This window comes from Opisthocomus hoazin, chromosome 1, assembly GCF_030867145.1.
Source record: "Opisthocomus hoazin isolate bOpiHoa1 chromosome 1, bOpiHoa1.hap1, whole genome shotgun sequence".
Lineage (NCBI taxonomy): Eukaryota > Metazoa > Chordata > Aves > Opisthocomiformes > Opisthocomidae > Opisthocomus > Opisthocomus hoazin.
Window position 1 is genome coordinate 104,294,696 of NC_134414.1, and position 23,783 is coordinate 104,318,478.

A 23,783-nucleotide genomic window follows, 5' to 3' on the forward strand; every position below is an offset into this window, starting at 1 on the left:
CTCAGCCCTTGGTGAGAAGAAAAGGTGTTAACAGGGGCAATCAGCGAGCTGCTGGCTGATGCCCAGCTCTTCAGGTCTGTAACTGAGCAGAGGGCCACTCTTTTCACTGGAGCTGCGCTGAACCCCACCACCCACCCCGCCCCGGCAGGTCTGGTGGTGCTTCTTAGCGCACAGAGGAACACGGGCCCTGGGTGAGTGTTTAAAGCTTCTCTGGCAGAGGAGCACACCGCTCCTCAGCACTGCACGTTCATTACCTGTTGCCGCGTCCTTCTGCCCAGTTTTGTTTACAGCACGTGACTGGATGTAATACCTTGGAAGTGGCTACATAGAGACAACATCGACTTGCAGAGGACGCACCCGATATTTTTTACATCTCCCTTTCTCCTTATCTGTAGTCGTTGAGCGAGGCATTTGGACACATCCAAACTAAGATCCAGGATATTCTTAAGCTCAATATAAATACCTTTAGAAACATAAATTGTTAGGTATCCTAAAAACTAATTGCACTCTGTCTTTAGAAAGGAGATAAGCACTGTCAGTACAAGAGTACATAGCCTCTAAATGACTTTCAAAGCAAAAAAATGTAAATTTCCAAAGCAGAGAAGTGTTCAGATTCTCCTGCAGAGCAGAAGAGATCTTGAGGGATCCCTCCTCGATGGCCGTGTGGTCATCTCCTTGTGGCCATGATGCCAAGTGACAATTTTCTGGGCCATTTCCCTCCATCTTGGTAAGGAAACTTAAGAGGGAAACCTTACAACCAGGTACCCTGCTTCAAACCTAAAACATCTTGAAGCTCTGAAGGCTGCTGACAGTAGATTAAAAGACAGGGACAAGCCACACGAGCGGACACGCTAGAGAACCACAGAAGGTGACAATGCAGTGCATTTTGGTTGTAGATATGACTTGGGACAATCTTCTGATTTACTTCAGGTCCAATTTTTTGAGGATTTGAGGTCCAATTCCCGTAACTGGATCCACACTGGAAAGTTACCGAATCTCACGTGATTCTTTTTGGGAGAACATGAGGAGAAACAGCCCTACAAAAAGGTTCAGCTGAAAAGACTAAGCTAAAGTTTAAGGATCTCTCGGCCAATGCTCCTTATGTTTTTGTGCTGATGGGTCTGAAGATACAGAGTTCTCTTTGAATAAATACATAGAGCTGGAAAAACACTGAAGGTCTGATCTTGGCTTCTTGGTGCACTTGATGTAATTCCTTGATACGCGTTTGAAAATATAAACAAACCCCAAAGACTTTGCATGCCAAACTTGTGTACTTTGCCTTATCTGGAGTCTCCATACAGAGGTGTTGAGCTCAGCACGCAGCAATACTGTAGCTAATTTGGAGCTGTTCTTAAAAGGGAGTGGAATTTCTTGAAATGTCTACACACCTTTCCAGCCGTAGTCTGAGGTTTTGGGATATAAGTGGATTTTTTTGCAGCGGAACTCAGCTTTGGCAGAGAAAAACCTGGCTTGTTTGTAGATCTGCTTCACAGGGGGAGCTACCGCAAGCCGCTAGAGCGTTGTAAGTAGGGTGACAATTGAGACCGCGGAGATTTCTCAGAGTGCCCCTTCACTAAGCGGCCCTAAAAGGCAACAGAAAAAGGGCATTTCGTGAGCAATCTCTGCCGGCTCCTGGCCTGCCCCGTTCAGGGCAGCGCTGTGGCTTCTCGTCCGCACACAACACCCCGAAATGCGGGCTAACGAAGACCGACGCGTACGTTCGGGAAAGGCACGGCCCCGCCACGGCAACACGCGTGGGCTGGAGCAGCAGAAGCAACGCCTGGGCCGGGTCCGCCCGGAGGAATCCCGGGAGCGGGGAGGGGGGGCTTACACCGGGGGGTGCCCCACGGCCCAGGGGGGGGCTGCGGGCTCTTCCCGGGGCTCCCTTGGCTTCCCTCCGGCTTGTTTGTTCTGCAAACGCCCGCGGGGGAAGGAGGAGGAGGAGGGCTGGGGGAAGGGGAGCACCGGCCCGGGGCGGTCCGGCGGGAGGTGGCTGCCGGCGAGAGGCACCGGCGAGGGGCACCGGCGGCCCTGCCTGCCCGGGGGGGCCGGCAGCCGCCCACCGCGGCCCCGCCGGGCCCCCCCGCGGGGCAGCGGCCGCCGTCCCGCCGTCCCCGCCCCGGGGCCAGACCCGCGGCCGCGGGCAGCGCCCTCCCCGCCCTGCCCCCGGCGGCGGGAGGAAGGGGCCGGGCGACGCATCCACCTGGCGGCACCTGTCCCTTCCCCCCGGCCGGGTGACTCCTCCCCGGCCGCCGCGGCGGCTGCTCCCGGCTCGGTGCGTCCCGGCCCGGCTCCGCTCCGCTCCGGCGGGGGCAGCCACAGGTAAGCGCGGCGCTCCCCGCCGCCCGGCCCGGCCCGGCCCGGCCCGGCCCGGCCGGGGCCACCCCCGGGACCGGGGGACGCGAGGGGGTGGGGAGGATCTGTCGGGGAGCGAGTCCGGCCAGGTGCGGGCGGGAAGGTGCGGGGACCCCCCCCGCACGCCGGCGCCCTCCCACCTGGCAGTCCTCGGGGCGGGGGGGGGGGGGGGTGCCCGTTCCCGGGCGGTGCGGTGGAGGAGGACGGGCGCTGCGGGGGTCGGGCAGCGCTTTCAAGGTCGTGGGGGGGAGCGAGTCGGTGGCACGGAGGGTGGAGCGGAACGGCGTGCAGCTCCGGGGCCTGGGCGTCGAGTGTTCGGGCCGCCGCCGCTGCGGTGCTTTGCCGGAGTGCCGGTTTCTGGCTGCTTGGGTGCCGGGAGTGTCTCGGCTGACGGAGCAGCCTTCCCGCCGGGCTGTGCCCTTGAGACCCGCAAGCCCAAGCTTTGGTCGCCGAGACCAGCCGCGCTCCGCGCCTCCCCTCGGTCGTAAGTCACCGGGACCTCGAACTTCACCCCGGGCTCCCGCGCCGGTGAATCTCGGGGGCCGCTCTCCCAGCGCCTTCGGCCCGAGGGTCCCCGCTGGCGCCGAGCAGAGCGACGGCAGCGCCCGCAGCGCGGTGGGAAGAGCCGGGGGACGCGGCTTCGCCTCCGAGGAGGGGCTCGCAGCAACCGAGGCAGCGTGAGGGGGAGAGGGGACGGACACCGTGCGTGTGGCGTAAATCGTGGGACGGGGAAAGGGCCGCCGTTGTGGCTATTGCCTACGGGTATCGGGGTGAATGTAAAGCCAGAAAACAGATGGACCTGGGCTGCATCAAGAGAAGCATGGCCAGCAGGTCGAGAGAGGTGATTCTGCCCCTCTGCTCTGGTGAGACCTCACCTGGAGTACTGCGTTCAGCTCTGGAGCCCTCAGCACAAGAAGGACATGGAACTGTTGGAGTGGGTCCAAAGGAGGCCACAAAATGATCCGAGGGCTGGAGCACCTCTGCTGTGAGGACAGGCTGAGAGAGTTGGGCTTGTTCAGCCTGGAGAAGAGAAGGCTGCGCGGAGACCTGATTGCAGCCTTTCAGTGCTTAAAGGGAGCCTATAGGAAAGATGGGGACAATCTTTTTAGTAGAGACAGCAGTGACAGGACGAGGGGTAATGGTTTTAAACTAAAACAGGGTAGGTTTAGGCTGGATATAAGGAAGAAATTCTTTACAATGAGGGTTGTGAAACACTGGAACGGATTGCCCAGAGAGGTAGTGGAGGCCCCATCCCTGGAAACATTCAAGACCAGGTTGGACAGGGCTCTGAGCAACCTGATCTAGTTAGTGGTGTCCCTGCTCACTGCGGGGGGGTTGGACTAGATGACCTCTAGGGGTCCCTTCCAACCCAAAACTTTCTATGATTCTATGACCACGTTAACAGCTGACGTCAGAGTAGGACTTCGCGTGTCTTTTTCCATTTTCCTTTCGTTCTTAAACTTTTAAGAATTATACTGGGACATAGGAAGGTCGGCCTAGAGCAAATCTATCGCGGTAGTCTCACCTGAAAACAGAAATACGTTGAAACTGTGTTCTTGGGTGTTGATGGGAAAACAAAGTGAAACAGTATTCTAGGGTACTGGTGAAAGTATTTGTCTGGGAGTTGCCACTCCTGGAGATTCGGGCGCTTACTCCTGTGTCAGTCAAGGGTCAGTCCACACTGAGTGGTTTCAGTACCACGATGTGCTACTACATCAGCACTTCTCCCATGTCTTTGATGCGTGGATCCCTGAACCTGTCTCTGGCAATACGAGCCTCCCCGTGGAGTGCATTCAAACCTCCTGCCAGCAGGCTCGCTTTTCTGCCTTATCTGCCGTAGACCCCTTGGAAGTGGTTTACGGCTCCTCGGGATCTGTAGTTCACAGGCTGAAAGCAGCTGACCTGGAGAAATATCTAAGTCAGTCTCATTTGTTAACATTTGCTAGTTTTTATTTTTCTGTAGGGTAGGTGTGTACTGGTACCATACTCATAGAATATTAATTTGCAACTCAAATGTGGTAAAAGAGTATTCCTGAGAGCTTTCCTCCTGGCCAGAGACTTTCGGTGTCGCAGACAGAGACTTGAGTTTCACTGCCAGAAGTCAAGGTTATTTGCTTCTGCTGTGGAAGGAGGAGGGCAGAGGCAGAACCAGGGATGTAGCGTAGGGGAAGAAAGCGTCCAAATGCTGGGCTGGCTGCTGCTGCACCCTCTAGCAACACTGTGATCTGCGCACATGGGGTGGTGGGTGCTCTGGGCAATGGCTGCCTCTGCAGTTGTTGCCTGACTGATAGGTCCGTCTCCTACCATGCCAGCAAGCCTGATCTTCTGGGCTCTTGGTCTTTTCTGTTTCAGAAATGGCTTTTTTTGTAGGGTCTTCTGCCACTCATCACCCGCTCAGCCAGGCAACAGCTTTTCCGCCTGCTTTCACACCCCCCCCCACCCCCCATTCCTAATAAAGGCATGCGATGTACTTGTGATAGGCTGAGTTTCATGGTACCACCTGTTTTCAGAGAAGACAAATAGATGATTATTTGTAGTGTGAATACAGCATCATATAACTGTTTGAAATGATACTGCTACGCTCAGAGCTTTTTAATGCCTGTTTTTTTGCGTGTGGAAGTAGTATTGGTCTTGGTTGGCTGGCCTTGGGAATACTGTTGTGGAGTTTATTTGAGCTGCTAGTAGTGCTTATCAAGAGGCACTGTTTATTGACACCTGTTGATAAGTAGTTCTACAGTTTAATGATATTTTGGGAGCTAATCTAGAATAGCTTCAAAGCTATTTCTTAGGAGATCTAAGAATGCTGAGGCTTTCTTTGTGACGTACTTTCATACAAATATTTACATAGTCTCATATAGTTCTCTGCAAGATGTGTAATGTTACTTCATAGGCACGCCAAGTAGACCTTACCTCTATTGACAAGGTTAGCTGAAAGGCCAGGACATTGGAAGAACCTGATTTTGATGACTTTGAGACATTCAGTTGCTTGTCAATTTGTCTTTGACCCCTTCCAGAGGATAAATTTTACCCTGTGGAGTAAATTACATTCACTTTTTTTGATCATAGCAATAAAAATATTCAGTACTACTTCCTGAAGAAGTATCGAGGAGATCTTGTTAATGAAATGAGATGAAAATTCTCATGTAGCTACTTTCCTTTTTCATACATAACTGGATTTTTTTTTTAACCTTTCTATACTTCATTTGCAAGTCATGATAACTGAGTGTTGCTTGTTAAACAGGTATCTTCACCGTGTTTCTTTTCTCTTGTCCAGGTAGCAGAGGCAGGAATCGCCCACTGTGTGAAAAGATCATGTAAATGAATCTAGAATGACGTCTTTGCTTGTTTTCTCTCTCCTTGTGGTTTTTTTTATTGCCTCTCCTCCCTTTCCTCCTCACTGTTGTATCATGGTTATATAGTGTTTAAGGTTATGCTACCGAAACTTCTAGGTGGTCATAAAATGGTTGGTTGGGAATAGAAAAAATGAATGGCTACTTCGTTTCTAACGTCATTAACAAAAGCCGTAATTTGTTGGCTTGCCCTTTTATATGGTTGAGCTTTGCACTGGAATTACTCCTTGGCTACCTTAATGAGTTTTGCCAGTTTGTTCATTTCCATGTGCTGCATTTCTTTTATCTGCGTGAAGGGAACTGCTAATTTTTTGGATGTGACACTGTGTTAGTCAGTGTTCATGTAGAACGTTTGGATGCTTCTATGCTTCCTCCTTTTAGAAGCTGAATTTGACTTAATATATTTGGCTGTTAACTGTTCCGTCCTCTCCCTTCTTCCTTGTTTGCATGTGGTTGCTTTTACGTACGTCTAACTCTGGTTTTTTTGGTTGCTGTTTTTTCGGTTGTTGATATCTATCATAGAGCTTAGCAAACAGCTGGTGATGTTTTGTTTCAGGAAACAGCACAAAATATGTACTGAGGTAATACATTAATGCAGGAAGTATTTGCCAGTAGAACTCTGGCATTGTTGGCCAAGTTGAATTCTCAGTGTTGTATTGGGATATCTAAAGGTCACTATTCAACCCTATTAACTTATGGGTCCAGACATGGAAACAACATACGGTGATCTCTACATAAAAGCTTGTGGAAACTAATATAGCTAGTGGTACTTGTGGAACTCCATGCCTCCAAGGCATAGTACTGCTCTTAGTGAATAGTTACGTCATGGTGTGTGATAAGGAAATACCATTATTATTTCTTGTGTGGAGATCTAGGGTAAAAGCCAGCAAGTCTGATGTCACTAACAAAATCCTGGTTAAATCTTTAAGGTTTCTTTGCCCTCCGTATTTTGTGTTGTCGTTTGGGGACGTTGGCTCCCAGCTAGCGAAGGACACACACAGTATAAAGGAGTCATGACCTGATGCTGCTGTTAGGAGGTGGAAGCAGAGGCTCACCTTTGCCCAGCAGCAGTGAGGTGAGGGGCTTAGGAGGACGTGGCGGTGAGGACCACTTAAAGCTGAGCAGCACGATTCTATGCTCAGTGATTTTCCTCTCCAGGGGTCAGAGTGGCTGTTGTTGTGGTAGGGAGGAGGACAAGCCTTTGGGCGACTAACAGTCTAGGGAGTCCATATTCAATTAACTAGTATGTTGTCAAATGAAGTAGAGACCAATTCTACTGCAACTTTTGCTTAAATATAAATAATTGATTTGCAGACATCTATAGAAAAAACAAAAAAGCTTTTGGATTAAATTTGTTTTGAATGCATGTAATATTTTTCAATTTTTAAATTGTTGTTTGTTTTCATTCTGAGAGCTTTTATTGGAAAGAATGACGTATTTTTAATCTTAATGACCCATGACAGAACTTTAATTATAACACTCCTAAGGCATACGTGAGAAGAAGCTAAGACATTTCAAGTAATAGCTGTGAGCTGTGAGGCAATACGTTTCACTGAATTCATTAGCATACTATGTCAGCAATGGCTATACATATACTCTTATTATTGCCCATCATTAGAAACAGTGGTGTTATTTCTTTACTTTCAGAGTTGAGAAACAAAAAAACACACTCGATTTTGGACCTTCCGTGCTGCTGGAGGTCCGAGTGCTGGTTCTGCTCCACACTGGAGTAAACTGAAGCTTTTTAAATTCAAGGGCTTGACTGCGTGCGAGTGACAGGTCCCTTTTGTTATTTGGGCATACTTTTTCCAAAGCTAGAAGGTGTTAGCAAGCCGACCTGCAAGGCTTCGGCTCCCTGGGCCCTGTCTCTTCTTCCTTCAAGCCTGCTGTGGGGGTGAGCTCCATCCCTGTTTCCTTGCCTGGGTATCTCTGTACACTTTTACTCCACCAGCTCACTTTAAAGGACTTTGGAGGTTTGTTTCTTCAGACGTACTCAGTAAAGTGCCATTATGGCTCGGCAGACGTCAGGAGGAATGACTGGCAGTGGGACAGAAGGATAGTTATGTGTTCCCACTAAACTCTTCTGCACCGGTGTGGGTTTATGATACTTTTATGTGGGATCTATTTAAATCTGTCTGATGCATGAGGTGATTTAGAGGCCAAAGTATTGGACCAAGATAAGATGGACCAGTCTCTTCTAGCTCTATAGCTGTTGGGGTGGGGAGTGTTTGACAGGTTGGTTTGTGTCTCTGTGACCCAGCTTCCTTATCTGTGAAGTTGTTGCAGTACCCTTGATGTATTTGTAAAATATTTTGAAGTGTGTTAGAGATGCGTGTTTAAGAAAACTAGCTTATATAATTTTTGGATGCTACACGTTGATTTTTGCCTTAAACTTCCCTGGGTTTTGTGATGTGATAAGAGAAAACTGTTATTAATCTGAAGCTGGATGGGAAATAGATTAACAAGAACTAAATTGGGACTGATGTTTGAAAGCCAGTTAAGCAACAGACATATTTTCTTCAAAGACCCAAAAAGAGTGAGGAAGACTGTCGTCTGCCAATCTGCAAGGCCTTTCAAATAGTAACGTGAAAAATATTTGGATTTTTCCTTGGTCGTAGCACCCGTTTGCTTACCTCAGAATCGCCACCTAGTATTCTTCTGTCTGCTATCACTAAACTTCCTAATCCTTTTCCCCCCCCCCCTCCTTTTCAGAGAGCAAGGGACAAAAATATCTTCCTGCGACTTACTCTTGCCCTCTAAGCCTGGGCAGAGCTACCCTTCCTGACTCCGCTGTGACAGCTGGGTGAGAATGGATGCAACATAAAGCGCAAGTCCTGAAGCCTTAGTCATCAATCTGTTGGACTTACTGTAAGTAGGAGCAAGGCTTGTTTTTCACCTGTTTGCCATGCAAATAAAAAGTCAACAGTGCATTATTATTTACTTTATTTTTGCTGGCGCTAATAAGCAAATACCAGAATCAGCCTTGCTAAATGGTCGTGAAGCATTGGCACGCTCGAGGTGCCACGCTGCTGTCGAAATCTGCTCCAAAGCCATTTGCAGCTCAGTTCTGGGTGGGATGACACCTTGGTACAGGTTCTAAAACATAACCTTAAACTTCAGGCCGAATTATGCTGCGTCCTAATGCAACTGCTCTTTAGTCGTGGCTTTCAGCAGGGGTCATGGCAGCGTGCCTGTGTGCAGGGTGCTGCTCTGCAAGCTGGGGAAAGGTGGTTTCTCAGTGCCTGACTGAGGCATTTCCTAGGGTTTTTTTCATGTAGAGTGACATTGAGAGAGGACTCAATAAATGAAATTATTTATTAAAGGGATTGCTTGTGAAGGTGTGTAACTGCCTATTTTAGAACAGCGGCAGCAAAAATTTTTTGTTTCTTGTGTCTTTGCTAATACCTGGTTTTCCTTGATGTTAATGTTTAACTTTAAAATAAACTGTTATATGCTTGAAACATTGGCTGTAGCTCCTCTATTTTACTCTATTTGAAAAACTTCCGTGTTGCTGTGGCATATTGTTTCCTTTCCACGCTTTTCCCGCTGGTTTTGATGTGGTGGCTACAACACGCAACCAAGAAAACAACTGTTTGCAACACGGAAGAGTGAAAAAGATGTGGCTTGTGGGGCTGCTAGCTGTGGCGTTATGAGATGAGTTAGCTGAATTTGTATTTCCTGGTGCTTTGTTCACGTTCTCGTTTCTGTGTCATAAACCTCAGCGACACATGAGTAAGTGCTGAGAGAGGCAGGAGGACCTGAACTTGGTACTGACACCATGTGGGTTGTTGCCAGGGTATTCCTGAACTCTCATTCTGTCAGCGAGAGTGAGCACTGACTTAATCTGCTTGGTCTGTGTGGCGCTTGTGTTAATGAATAGTTGCCACTGTATAATCCTCAAGGTTGTATTGAGGGACTATTGAGCTCTGATTTCATGCTGCACCTTATTTTGTACCCTCTCTTGAAATACTTCCGTTCTGTCCCGTGTCCCTCCCCTCCCCGATTTGGTGGTTTGCCAAAGGAAAAACCAACAAGAAAAGTGGACAGAGCTTGTGGTTGTGATTGTTTTCTGTTGTTTTTGGTTTGGTTTTTTTTTTTTTTTTTTATATATAGGTTCATGCTTTACTTCCGAACACTTGAATAGTTTCTGTACTGCTGACACAGGAAAGATGACCTCTACAGTAGTAAGTAAACAAAATATTCAAAATATTCCTCTCTGATTTTTTTTTCAATAAGTTTTTATTTCTTTACAAGTAACAGCCTATTGAGGGGTGTCCTGGTTAACAAGTCTTTTAAAATGTGGAGTATTTGTTGTGTTTTCTGCAAAAAGGGAAAGATACACTGTGAGGCAGGCATAAGAGCCTTGAATTAACTAGCATTTCAAGTACTCAGATACTCCTGGGAGAGATTTATGGTTTTAAAGCTTATTTTGGAGTGATAGATTGGAATGGCTTCTAATTAGTTCTTAAAGCTCTGCCAGGACAAATATTCCCCCACCTGTCGTAGGCCAGTGCGTGTCAGAAATAGCTTAGGTATAGCTGGTGCACCTACTTGGGTATACCTTCGCTGTCAGATGTTCCAGTGCAATGGTTTGTGCAGCCAGCTGGAGGGCTGGGCCCAGGAATCCTTCTTAGGCTGAGTTACTTTGCATCAGGAAACTGATCTCTTTATACGCCTTCCAGCCTCACTCTCTGTTATCTTTATTATTCAAAGTGCGAGGTATTAGGCATGTACTGTAAATCTGTGTAAATTGGAGTCACTAGGATGTGTATGCATGCATGGTGTCTTTCTGCATTGGCAGAATTATTTAATAGAGTTCTGAATGTAAATGCCACCTGAAACTTATTTTGTCCTAATTGCAGTCTTACCTCTTGTTTTTCACTTTCTCCTGTTTCCCTCCCCCCAACATTGTCATTTAGGGTTCACCGCCATACTATGAAAATCATGGCTTTCAGCCAGAAAGCGTCTGTTCTGCCAGGCAACCGGGAGGTGCTAACCCGTATCCACCAAACTTCTCATCAAACGCTCCGTCAGTGCCAAGCTATGTCCCAAAGGTTGCTGCCCATCAGTCGAGTAGGCCAGTAGCACAGTCATCCAGGAGAACATGTTCATCAAGTAAGTTTTGTCGGGATTTCTTCCAATTTTAGACTTAAGGTCTTCCAAAGTAAGATAACAAATAAAAGGGATCTTCCCTTCACCTTGAAGGTGCCAAGTCCCCGTGGATGAAGAAGTAATAGCTGGCTGGGATGTTGGCATAACTGGACAGGAACATGGGTGATTGGGAGGAAGGGTGGTGGAATGGAGAAAAGTCTGTCTGGCAAAAAATGTCTGGTTTTAATGTCAAGGAAACAGATAGTGCTGGTGACTGGAAATTACCTTATTCATGAACGTAATTTCTCTTTTTCTCGTTGCTTTCATTTCAGCTGTAAAGAAAATCATAATCATTATAGTATCGATTTTAGTAGTCATTTGTTGTGCAATTGCTGCTTTCCTCATCTGGTATTTTGGTAAGATTTTTTTTAATTATTTTTGGTTCTAAACGAGAAGACTTATTAAACTTTTAAAGTTAGAAATATACATTCTTATCTTCCATTTTATGCTGAATTAAGGATATGAAAGTCTTTGTTACCTATCTCCTGAGAGATGAATGAATATTGCTTCCTAATGACTCAGGTTTTGTTTTTTGTTTTTGTTTTTTTTTTTTTAATGAACAATGCTGCTGTCACTTTACTTTCCCTTCATCAAGAGAATATGTTTTTGACATTAAGTGATGTCATCAGCTGTCTGATGGAGTGGCTCTTCTGGAGCAGCTTATTCAGGTGACTTCTCTGGAAAGCTCCAATCTGGCAAAAGCTGGTGCAATGTAACTGTACAGCACCGTAGCTGTTGATAAAGAGTAGTTTGACCTCTTGCGAGGGTGTTTGCACTGGGAGTAGCTGGCATGTGATTGTGCATGGCCAACACATTCTGTGGTGCGTTTCATTAGGGAAGTTACTACTGTGCATCTTCTCTGAAATGGAACTCTGCTCTAGATTTGAACTTCGCTTAATTTCAAGTGAAGGAGGGAAACTGAAGTAAATTTGTATACCTTATCTGCAAGAGTGTAAGTGGTCAAGATGCATTTTGTTTTGGTAAAACGGGATCTCTCTTGGAACAGAAGTAATTCACATCTGTTTGTTTCCATGAGGCTTTTGCTTTGAAAATGTGTTAATGTTGTGTGAGCCCAGCCTGTCTCACCACTGTAAGCTGTAACATAGATCATACATTTGCCTTGGAAGTCATCCCCAACCATGGTGACTGAGCTCTGAAGCTGGGCTAGAGCAATTCTGTTTGGCTTAGGTAAAGTTTGTTTTGTGCTATCTTAATTTCCCTTTCAATGAAAGCCACTTCTCAAAGGAAACTAAAAGAGTTTGCTATGTTTTGAGGAGCCTCTCCTTTCTGTTCTGTGCAGGAAAAGAAAGGAAGAGAGAAGGGAGTTCATTTAGAACTATGAGGATGGCACTTCATGTCCTTAGTTGTTTTTTTTTGCCACTCACTTTGATTTACACAGGGTGAATGTAATCTTGTTTTTAATGGCAGCAAAAGCAAAAGGATGTAATTGGAGTAATCACTTTCTTCCTTCTTTTCTGTTCATAAGTGTTATGCTTTGTCAGTGTAAAGCTGACTCCTTTTAGACAACTTAATGGTACTTGTTCATTCAGGGGAGGCAGTGGACAAAATCCAATCAGCTGCATCAGTGACTTAATCTGACAAGCGATGTAAAGGACAGAGCAATACATCTTCTGTTGTGTCAGGCTAGGTCTCCTCCCATCACTGAGTTTAAGAACTCTTTCTGATGTTTTGCTCTATCAAAGTGGCATACTCCTTAAGATGAGAGTTGGCAGTAGTCGCCTGAGGCTAAGCTGATGTTCAGCCTAACCACTCTGTTGCTCTCTCCCAGCAGTAGACAATCGTTGTCTCAGCTCCTTAATAGAGTGTGGATCTTCAGGGGTGTGCATCCCATCCTCGCAGTGGTGTGATGGAGTGAGCGACTGCCCCAACGGGGAGGACGAAACCCGGTGTGGTGAGTGCCGGCACGCAAGCGGGGAGACCTCCAGCCAACTGCAAGAGTTTTTGAGCAAACTGCTTTGTCCAAAGCTTGCCTAAGTTACAATAGGACCATTTTAATCTAAATTGTATCTCTAAAATGGTTTAGGATGTTTAAGCACTTTGAAGCCTGTATCTGGATATCCAGTTTGTTTCCAGTCCGATTGAAAAGCTGAAAGAAAATGATTGACTCAGGGGTTTGAGCTGGCTTAGATTTGAATCTGTTTTTAAAACATTACCTTTGAATTTGAAAGGGGTTTGTGCAAAACTGAATGCAGCATTGTCTCTGGAATGAACAGTCATCATTGACTTCTTAGTAGAACTTTAGTTTAGGTGATAACATAAATCTGGTGGTCTTCAGTCAGGCTTGTCTTTTTCCACATATTTTGCATTCCTGTTCTCCCAATAATGCTTCAAATTTGTGTAAGAAAGCCTGGTGCGATCAGCATTTCCAACTGAAAACATGCCAGGGGAAGCTTTAGTGCAGAGCTGAAGGTGGAAGGTGGAAACATCGTTGATTTGTCCTTTCCAAAGGTGTGGCATCTTGTTTCTAACACCTGTGTTGTGCCAGTGCCACTCTGCAAAACTCTGGCTGTGCCCTTATTCTCTCTCTGGGAACTTGTATTCTGCACATGCCTCATGCAGGGTTAGCATTTATTGACGCAGACTCTAAAGCTGTTCCTCTCCATTTGGTTGAATAATAGATTTTGGAGAAGCTTGTCCAATCTGTTCGCTTGCTTGAACTATTTTATATTAAATTCTTGTGCATATAAATACATAATGGGTCATGGAATGTCAGAGCTAATTGCTCCTTGTTATGTTCTTGCTGTACAGGTGCTTCTCTAAAGAAATTTTGTGTGTCCAGATATAATATATATTACAATAGATTATATTTCATTTATACAGAATATATGATACATTAAGACACGTGGTTGCATTGATGAAAGATAAGAGAAGATTGACTATTGCAATCTTTCTCAGTGGTAGAATGTGAAAGAGAATTTTGAGCATAAAAGCTGAAATGAAAAGATGAACAGTATCTTGTACACTTGCATTTTTGAACTGATAGTTCTTTTAAATTGGCTTACACAAAAGAATTAAGTCGTGATATTTCTGTCTACTTGATATTTACTCGGAATTTGAGTAGAAGGCAGCATTAAATTAACACATACAAGCAAATATTATGGGTAACAATAGTTTTAAGCAGAGAAAGAGCAGTAATATAGCATGTGATGTTCTTGATTTCTTTTTGTTTTTTTCCTTATTCATTTTCTGGCAGTTAGACTTTCTGGATCAAACTTTGTCCTGGAAGTTTATTCACCTGTCAGCAGCTCCTGGTATCCTGTTTGTCAAGATGACTGGAATGACGATTATGGGAAGACTGCATGTGAAGACATGGGCTACAGTGTGTAAGTCTAACCTTTGTCAGTCTTTGCACATACATGGAAAGGTTAAAATTTCCCTCTTGCCGTTTTTAAGAATGCGTATCAAACAAAAAGTAGGTGACAATCTAGTTCTTGTGAACCCAGGTGGGTTGGATTTTAGCGATGGTGGCTGTTACAGAATCAAAACGAAATGCTGCTCCAACAAGTAACGGGGTCTGGCACGTGTGCAGTAGTTACTCAGTGGAGTCACTTGTATCCAATACATTGACTCACAACCATCTTCCAGAGCTCGCTTCAGATCACTGTAATTGCTCAGTAGCATCCAGTCTGACTTAACCTGTCACCAACAGTACTGCATGGAAAGCTTCGATCTTCTGAAGACACAGATAACACCAGCTCGTGGGGAAAATCTCCATCAACATTTGTGGCCCTGAGTGCTGCCCACGTTCTCCCTGTGTAACGACGTAGCCTGAATTCCTCTGCGGTTGAAATACTTGATGTTGCCTCTCTGTGATACAGTTGGCAAATATTGTCTTCTGTTGTGCATGGAGTAATGGAGTGAGGTTATTGCCCAGGCAGGCAGAACTTGTGCGTGCCCACGCTGCATCGTGGCGCTCTGAATTCAGGTCTCTGAACCAGCAGTGACCCCCGTAGTTCCAACCCCAGTGAGACAGCCCAGCAGCAACTACACAGAGCTGGTCCTCAGCTAGAAAACCTGGCAGAAGAACAACGCTTGCTGCTCCTGTCGTTGTCCCACAGAAGTGTGGCTGTCACGACTAATCAGACCTGAACTTTGCTGTACTGTGTAAATGTACCAGCAAAGGCATCTCTTCAGCTTGCCATGTTTCATGAGGCTGAAAATTCCTACTGTGCATGTGTATTAGATAAAAATCTTATTTTTGTCTGGTGAGTGTTTGATGGGAATCGGAACTTGACCAGTATTTGAAGAATCTGAGTCTCTGGCATTGTACTACACCACTGGGGTTCTGAATTTAATTAAAAAAATAAGAAAATCATATTTTTGTTCATGTCAGAAGCTCTCGCTTCGCACAGTTTATTGTTGCTTATTTGAAAACTGAAACTACTGGGTTTCATAATGGACTTTCTGTTTCGCAGAGATACTTATTACTATAGTCAAGGAGTAGCAACTGAAGTCAGCTTTCAAAGCTACATGAAGCTGAACACAAGTGCTGGGAATATAGACTTGTACAAGAAGCTGTATAGCAGGTATCTTTGTTCAATATAAACTTCTTTCCTTTTTTCAGGGGTCTTTTAGCTATTTTAAGAGGTGTAGCTTCTGCCCATAGTGTAATGCAAGCACATCTTTCGATGAGGATTGTTAGAGGGAAGAGACTTTGTTTTTAATCTGATTGCAGCAACTGCTCTCCTTTCTATTTAAAAACATAGCTGATATTTTTCCATCTTTCCTCTCTTCTTTTAAAAGAGAAGATGTCCCATCCTGTTCCCTCCATGCTGTCTAGAAGGTTGCCATGTCAAAGATACTTTATAAGGCTCTTTGACCATCAACAGGAGCTTCTGTGTGGTGACAATAGCTACCAGCTGTAGCACAGTCACAGCAGCTGGTACAGTTTTTTTTTCAGTCACACAAACACACAGCATGCAAAATGGATCTTTCACTGTGGAAAGTATCATTTTTATTCTCATTAAACAGTGTCTAGTTTCTAAACCTGCAGACTGCTGCGCCTGCAAATTTCCCGTGGCTCCCTTGTTTAGGTTCTTCTACAACTGCTTCATAAATCAGCTCAACCTTTTCTCATGCTGTTCTTCATACTGCTCCTCTATTGAGGAGGCTTATAAACCTTTTGTACTGGCGACAGCTGTCTTTCACGTGGCGGTTTTGGTGAATGCAAGAAATGGTGGAGGCCAGGTGGTTGCTAGTAGGGTAGCTGGAGAGCATGAAGAAAGCAGGGAACCCCCAGCAGGAAGATGAGGGTGAAGGCAGGGCACGTAGCTGGGAAAGGTAGGAAGCAGCTGGAGGGAGAACTTTGCCCACCATTTGCTTTACTGTGTGCCGAAAATCCTGTTTGTGTTTTTTATTTCTATTGCAGTGATTCCTGTGCATCAGGAAATGTGGTTTCTCTGCGCTGCATAGGTAAGTGACTGTGTTTCTTGAACTTCTGCTTGTTCATGATTTGAAATGCTCTGGCTGGGAAATCCTTCTGAATCTGCATAAATGATTGCTATCTTTGATGGGCAGATGATGTAACTGTGGTTCCCAAGTTTCAGACGGTACAGTTTAAGGAGCAGGGTGGGAGAGGAGATAAGAGGGATGTTGGATCCTCAGTTGCTTTTGTCTTTGCTGCCACTGGTTCATTTAAATGACTTGCCTGCGGTGAAGCTCTGTAGCCATTGTCCAGCAGCTGTGGTGGGACGTCTATGGCGCATCCGTTTACCAACACGCAGCCATCGGGTGGGCAGCACGTTCCTAACGAGGATGGTTGTCATGAGACGGGGATGGCTGTCATGAGGCGACTCCTGGCTGTTGTCGCTTTTGTTGCACAACACAAAGGCATGCGTCTGTGTTGCTTCCCAGAGATGCTTGAATACCACACTCAAAGGTGTAATGAACCACTGGTTCATGGTTTGTGGTGAACCGAGGGCAGCAACTACCAGATACTCCTCTTGACGTTCGCAGTGTGAAGGGGGTCTAGGCTACGGGAGACTCGGAATCTCGGTGTCCAGGACAGGGGCCCAAGCTATGGCGTATCAAACCGCAGCAGTGCAGAGGTCGGACAAGCAAAAGCGTGGGGGCAAAGTTTTTAGCAGGACCTGTTGCGATAGGACAAGGGGTAATGGTTTAAACTAAAAGAGGGTAGATGTAGACTACATATAAAGAAGACATTTTTTATGAGGGTGGTGAAGCATTAGAACGGGTTGCCCAGAGAGGTGGTAGATGCCCCATCCCTGGAAGCACTCAAGGTCAGGTTGGATGGGGCTCTGAGCAACCCAGTCTGGTTGAACATGTCCCTGCTCACTGCAGGGGGGTGTCGGACTAGATGGCTTCTAAAGGTCCCTTCCAACCCAGACTATTCTGTGATTCTGTGGACCGCTCTCCCCTCTGCTAGCTAAGCCTGAGCTGCAGAAGCCATCTTCCAGACCAACTCGCTCTTTAACTAACGCTTTTGTGTGTGTGTAACTGACTCCGCAGAGTGTGGCCTGTCCACTAAAAGCGTGAGCATTATGAGCAGAATCGTGGGTGGCAGTGCGGCGACCCTGGGGCAGTGGCCGTGGCAGGTCAGCCTCCACGTGCAGGACACCCACGTCTGCGGGGGCTCCATCATCACCCAGCAGTGGATCGTGACGGCGGCACACTGCGTGGAGGGGTGAGTCTCGCCGGGGTGACCGGCTTGCTCCTTCGTCTCGCAAATGGCGTTGTTTGGTGCTTCAGGCTGAAATGCACAAAGTTACTTGAGTCTTCCTGACTTTCTGCTTTAAGACTGAATCAAATACTGTTCCCCCCACTCACTTGAATGCAGCTGCTGGGTCCGGTATTTTGGCTATGTAGCAGTATGGTTTTCAAGTATTGAGGGAAAATTTGTTCTAGAGGAGGCCGGCTGCAGATCGCCTGTCTGCTTTCTACGTGAAGAAAATCTTATTTTACTTGTTAAAGGTGGAAATGAAGTTGGATGGTGCCGTTGGGCACAGATACCCTTACGCCAGACATACAATGTTATCATGAAGATATTGAATTACACTTTGAGGAAAAACAAAGAAAAGGAAAAAAAATATCCCCAAACCCTCAAATATCGCACAACTGTAGAAATGATAAATTTAAAAATGCCTGTACCATTTATTTCCTCATATCTTCATGCCACAGGGCAGTAAAGCCCAAGTCATTATTAAACGTAGATTTATACCTATCCAAGGAACACTTTACGTAGGCATCAACAAGAAAAACAGCTGGTGCTTTGTCTGGTTTTAACCTATGCAAATAGAAGCTTAAAGGAGGGCTGAGGGTGTTGTGGTACCTTGTGGTACCAGTGGTAGAATATGTTTGAAAGGTGGCCACTTCTGTTGGAGGGAAAAATCCACTAAGCAAAAACATTATGGTTGGTTGGCTGGATCACAGTTTCAGGCTAAGCCAAGGAAAAATAACTTTGTCCTTAACCTTGAGAAAGGAATGCAAGTGTTTATTTTTATGTGACGATCTTATCCCTCCTTTGTTTTCTGATTTGAGCTCCATAGAATGCAAAAGCTTTAGCAATGGCAACCAAGCTGTAGCTGGCACAAAACTGGTTTTCAGAATTATTTTTGTTGTTTTGTTCTTTTTTTGTTGTTGTTGTTGAGAGGGAACAATTTGCAAGCACTACTGCCTTGGAATTTCTCATGGAGGGAGTTTTAACACTTGTGAGAAGTTTTTACTGAGCATTTGTAAACTGTGCTTTATACAACAGATTACTTAAATTACATCTAGTGAGCATGCTTAACATTTAAAAAAAAAATCCACCAAAACCAAACAAAACCCCTGACATTTTCAAGATGGTGAAATGCCTTCACTAGAACATTTTTTTACTAATTCTGGCTTCTGCTGCCCTTGCATGCTTTGGATAGTACATGTCAGTGATACTACTGGCATGTGAGACCTCAGAAATAACTGCTTGATCCCTCAGCCGTGGAAATCAATAGACTTCAGTGTTCCAGTCTCCGACTGTAATTTGCTGTGCTGAGTGACTAAGGGGATAGACAGTGATACTTAACCTATTTCAAAGATTTTTGGGATACATTTATGAAATTAGAGTCAAGCTTTCCCAAAGTTAAATGTCTTGCACTTAAGAAGGCATGAGTTACTGCGTGCTTTTGTCTTCAGAAATGGTAGTCAAATGCCTGTGCGCTCTTGGTTATGGTAAAAACAATTTCTTGAAGGTCATAATCCGTGACTCATTACCAGAGAAGCAAACCTTCTAACCTTTGTTTTTACAGTAAACAATTTTCTGACCCGAGCAACTGGAGGGTTTTTGCTGGGATTCTGAACCAGAATGAGATGATCTTCCGAAATGGATACAAAGTGCAACAGATAATTTCCCATTCGGATTATGACACGGATTCTAAAGACAATGATGTTGCCCTGATGAAGTTAGAGACACCACTGAGTTTTACTGGTATGTACTCTGCTCCTTTTAAGGCAAAAATCCGATGGTGATGAACGTGTCGTTTACGTGTCTTTTAAAACTTCTGAAGTTCATCAAGAAATCCTTGTAGATACTTAAGGGAAGAACACAAAATGTGGGTAGAGACACCTTAGACACAGGGTAGAGGTAGAGGCAGAGGACACAGCCTTTGATTTTCTAAGTAGGATTTATTTAAATCTAGTACATGATAAGGGAGTTTGGGTTCATCTCAGTAATGTACTGTTACTCCAGAATGCTGTACGGTGCTCAAGTAGTGCCACTCCGGTGTGCGCAGACTTAGGATGTAGTGGTGGAGCAGCTGACTAAACCCTAAATCAAGTTATGTCAAATAATAATTGGGGGGGAAAAACCCAACCAAACGAAAAAAACAATGCACCAAAAACCCAAACCCAAATGTTACAAGAAATTCATTTCTTGAAAGTATATGCAAGTTGTTTGTAAGCAAGCAGTGAAAACTAGCAGACAGAGCATTATTTAAATTTGAAGTGCTCTGTGTGTGCATGTGCTATCTGTACAGGTTCTTTTCTATTTCATCACATCATCATAAAGCTACTAGAAGTAATCTGGGGGGGCTCTTCTGCTGCTGAGAGTAGGGAGGTTGTCTGGTTTTGTGTTTCACTCTTCTTGTATACAGGCATTGAATCCTGCTTGCGTTGTGATGATTTTCAGCAGGGTTTTGCAAAGAGAATGCAGAGGGGTAGTCATCAGAAGTTTTTCTTCTTCTTTGTCCTCTACTGATAGAAGAGCTAGTGTTAATTGTTCTAGTTAGGCTGATGAATTGAGCTAGAACCATGAACTGTACTTGTTCCTCACTTTGAGGTAAGGTTTAGGTAGCCATCTGGGAAAGGGCAGCTGGCAAGCTTTCTGCTGCTGCCTGCATTGCACTGTATTGCTTATCTGCAAGGAAGGTGAAGCACAGAGAAAATGCATGGTGTCTAGGTATTGAAGTGGTGGTCATGGTGAGATATTTCATATGCATTTGTTTTGAATTATGTCTGGACATTCTGGATTACAGATGTTACTGTGTGTGTTGTGTAGATGCTGTACAGCCGGTTTGTCTGCCTAATTCAGGAATGATGTTCCAGTCTGCTCAGCAGTGCTGGATATCTGGGTGGGGAGCAGAGTACCAAGGAGGTAAGAGTGGCTCTAGAATATTTTGGTCTTCTACATAAACCAGTTCTCTTCAGTCTACAAATAACCGTTACGTGGTCTGATTGGGCAATTTGAGCCAGATCTGTTGATATGCTACTTTTTCACCCATTTTACAGCCCCTAATATTTACACAGGGCATTCCATCCCAAAGTAAGTTATGATGTGTTGCACTCGGCAGACTGCAAAGCAGCCTCAACTCATTACCGGGGACCAGAAATACTCACACAGGAAACAATTCTGTGCCCCTGGTAGCAGGGCCACTTCAGTGCCCATATAACCTCTCCTGCACCAAGGGTAGCTGTGTGCCAAGCCAGTCCTCTGGACATGGGAAAGGGCAGGAGCCTGTGCTTTCCACCACTTCAAGCTAAAATAGCATGATGCAAGTAAATTTGTCAGAAGTGAGAAGGAAAGGGAGGGAAGGTTTATTTCAGTGTGAGAAGGTACTGGACAGGGAGGGAGGGTGCTGGGGAAGCTGGACCCCGAGTATGGGAATTGCTGGCTGCTTGTGCTGGACCATGAAACTGTGGAGAGGTCCTCTTCACCTCTTGCAGACTTTGTGTGCTTTTACTAGCACTGTAGATAACACAGTTGGTTTGATGCTGGAGTGGGCAGATAGGTGCCATGTTCTCTTGCCTTACAGTACACTGACAGCAATGCAGGGTAGCTCACTGACCTCTTGGAAGAGAGTTTTAATGTCACACTTGTCTCTGTGCGAAGGACCTTCTCTGGAGATATTCAAACCTGCCTGGACCAGGTCCTGTGCAACCTGCTCTAGGTGACCCTGCTTTGGCAGAGGGGTTGGACTAGAAGATACACAGAGGTCCCTTCTAACCCCGACCATTCTGCGATTCTGTGACCATGCATCTTAATTGTCCATCCCTATGTTTCTAGAAAGTTTATTTCATCTTGAACAGTGCTAGCTGCTGGGATTTGTACTAGCAACATAATATGATGCTTGTCCTAATTTTGTATTTGTATATGTGTTTCTGTGGATGTTTCAATTTTAGGTAAAACGTCAGACAACTTGAATTATGCTATGGTGTCCTTAATAGAAACTTCTGTGTGTAATTCCGTCTATATCTATGATGGCTTGGTTTTGCCTACAATGGTCTGTGCTGGATATCTACAAGGAGGAATTGATTCCTGTCAGGTAATTATTCATAATTAGCACCTAATAATGATCTGATTATTTTTTGTGATCTTACTATTAGGCTTTTTTAACCATCTATTAATCACAAACAGATCCCACGCCAAAAAAAAAAACAAACCACCAAGGAAAAAATTGAGTAACGTTTTGGTTGGGCTTCCAGTTCTTCTTGTGGTGCATCCGTTGAAAAGGAAGAGCTTTTCTTTCATCTTCTGAATGGCTGCCAGTGCCAAGTTCTTGCTAAATACCCAAAGAGGGCGAGGCAGTCTTTGTCATGCTTCAAGGATGTTTTGTTATCTGGTACTTGAAAGTGAATGAATGCTCTTCATAATCGCAGTGGTACCCTAGCATTACACCTGTGAACAAGAAAGTCGATAGTGCCTATCTCATTTAGTGCTTTGGGCCAACAATTTTCATCCCTATTGCAAGCGGTCATCATTTAATACTGTAATTGCTATCGCATTTTGTCTCAGTAACTGCCTTAAAGCGGTGATTAGCTTTTTTTGAAACCTAACCCATATTTCTGAAGTGAAATGGCTTGTGTCTTTCCCAGTGGACAGGTCCCTAATGATATGCTTGTGTTTTGCGCAGGGTGACAGTGGAGGTCCTCTAGTAACTTATGAGAACTCGGTGTGGTGGCTGGTGGGAGATACCAGCTGGGGAAGTGGCTGTGCTACTCCCAATAGACCTGGAGTGTATGGGAATATGACTGCGTTTACAGATTGGATTTATAAAAATATGCAGGTAAAGTATTTGGGTGTTTTTAATAATTTAAAATGTCCCGTTTCCTGAAACTTGATTTTATTTATAAAAACAAATAAATGTGACTCCTCTGATGGTGAAGCTGTTCTGTTGAGAAGCATCCAAGTGATTGATAAGATAGTCTGTCAGCAGAACCTGAAACTTTGTTTTGTGTTTTGTTTTGTTTTTTAAACAGGCAAACAGATGACAACGTTGTCTGTCCTCCATACTGACTGATGTTCCTGAGAGCAAGGATACATGAAGCCATAGGTGCCTGGGATATTTATTCACTTTGCAAATGATTTTTTTTTTTTCTCTTTGCATTTTATTTTTAAAAATAACATGAAGGATTGCACACTCGGTTCTGTGCTGGCTACAGTGACTGATCTTAATCAGTGAAGGATTATCACAATGAGCACCTTGCTTCTTGTTGTGGTGCCTGGCAGAAAGTGGTTCTGTCAACTGCTTGCTAAAATGTCTCTCTTTAATTGAGTAACTTTCACTTGATGATCAGGTACAGGGTTATAATGGCAATTTTAATCGCAATTTAACTGAAGATTTTCATAGCAGGATGCTGAGATAGTTGGTTTAGTAGCGTTTTAAATTAAATGTTAAGTAATGTGACCATTGAATCTCTGAGCTGCTGGTTGGCAATTTAAAAAGAAATTAATGTTTTTTAGTATATATGAAGGGAAGTTTTCATGCACTACGGTAGAGACACAGGAAAAAAAATACTGTACATTCAGGTAGTCAAAAATCCTCAGGATCTCAATGCAGCTGTCATCCAAGTCAGATTGTTCACAGCGAGACCAGTCTGACTGTTCTGCCTTAAGCTGCTCTGAACCCAGACAGGGCAAGACCTGCCATCACTCTCGATGTAGGCTGTGGAGCGGGATGCTCCGGAGTTCTAGGAGGAAGTGGTGAGTTCAGTGTCCTGATGGCAAAGTCCCTGGCTGAGCACTTCGAGGCTGACTCTCGAACTCTCCACGCTGGGAAAGGCAAAGGGCGAAGCTTTTCAGTGAGGCTGTGTTGCAAGTGAGAGACTTCTGACTGCAGAAGCGTGGACATAGGCTGTGGATGTTTTATGCAAAGAAACCCAAATCTGTGTTTCTGCCAAACCAGGTGAACTACCTCATTTATTAAATTTGGCTTTTAATTCCTTAGAACTCTCCTTTTATGTATCTGCAGGTATGTGTTTAGCAAAATGTAATTAGTATCAGAGTGCCACCTCAACTAGGTTTTTGAAAAGAATTTATAATCATAGTACAGAGGATCAAAAAGCCATACCAAGTCACTTTTCTTAAGAAGGATAAATCTTTTGAATGAAATGACTCTGCTAGTCTTGTTTTCTCTTTTGCTACTCAAATGCAATTATCTTGCATGTAAACAATGCACCAAATAAATATTTTTTTTTTTT

General features: G+C 44.9%; 1 protein-coding gene across 2 annotated transcripts; it reads left to right on the top strand.

The window, feature by feature from the left end:
- Positions 1-2,182: 2,182 nt before the first annotated feature.
- TMPRSS2 (transmembrane serine protease 2) lies at positions 2,183-23,756 on the top strand. Of its 2 annotated transcripts, none has more exons than XM_075431672.1 (15): positions 2,183-2,322; positions 8,418-8,573; positions 9,819-9,889; positions 10,625-10,820; positions 11,129-11,212; positions 12,646-12,768; positions 14,071-14,200; positions 15,293-15,403; positions 16,246-16,289; positions 17,346-17,520; positions 19,118-19,296; positions 20,365-20,460; positions 21,486-21,628; positions 22,217-22,369; positions 22,563-23,756. In XM_075431672.1, the coding sequence occupies exons 3-15, from the start codon at positions 9,875-9,877 to the stop codon at positions 22,572-22,574; spliced, it is 1,461 nt and encodes a 486-aa protein (XP_075287787.1). In that variant the 5' UTR covers positions 2,183-2,322; positions 8,418-8,573; positions 9,819-9,874; the 3' UTR covers positions 22,575-23,756. The 2 variants fall into 2 exon arrangements, with proteins under 2 accessions (XP_075287787.1, XP_075287795.1); XM_075431680.1 differs by having other exon boundaries at positions 12,649-12,768.
- Positions 23,757-23,783: the final 27 nt, after the last annotated feature.

Bases quoted from the DNA above. Each gene is read 5' to 3' on its own strand.
- TMPRSS2 (XM_075431672.1), top strand. The intron at 12,769-14,070 runs GTGAGTGCCGGC...ATTTTCTGGCAG, and splicing joins GGAGGACGAAACCCGGTGTG to TTAGACTTTCTGGATCAAAC. The intron at 21,629-22,216 runs GTAATTATTCAT...TGTTTTGCGCAG, and splicing joins GAGGAATTGATTCCTGTCAG to GGTGACAGTGGAGGTCCTCT.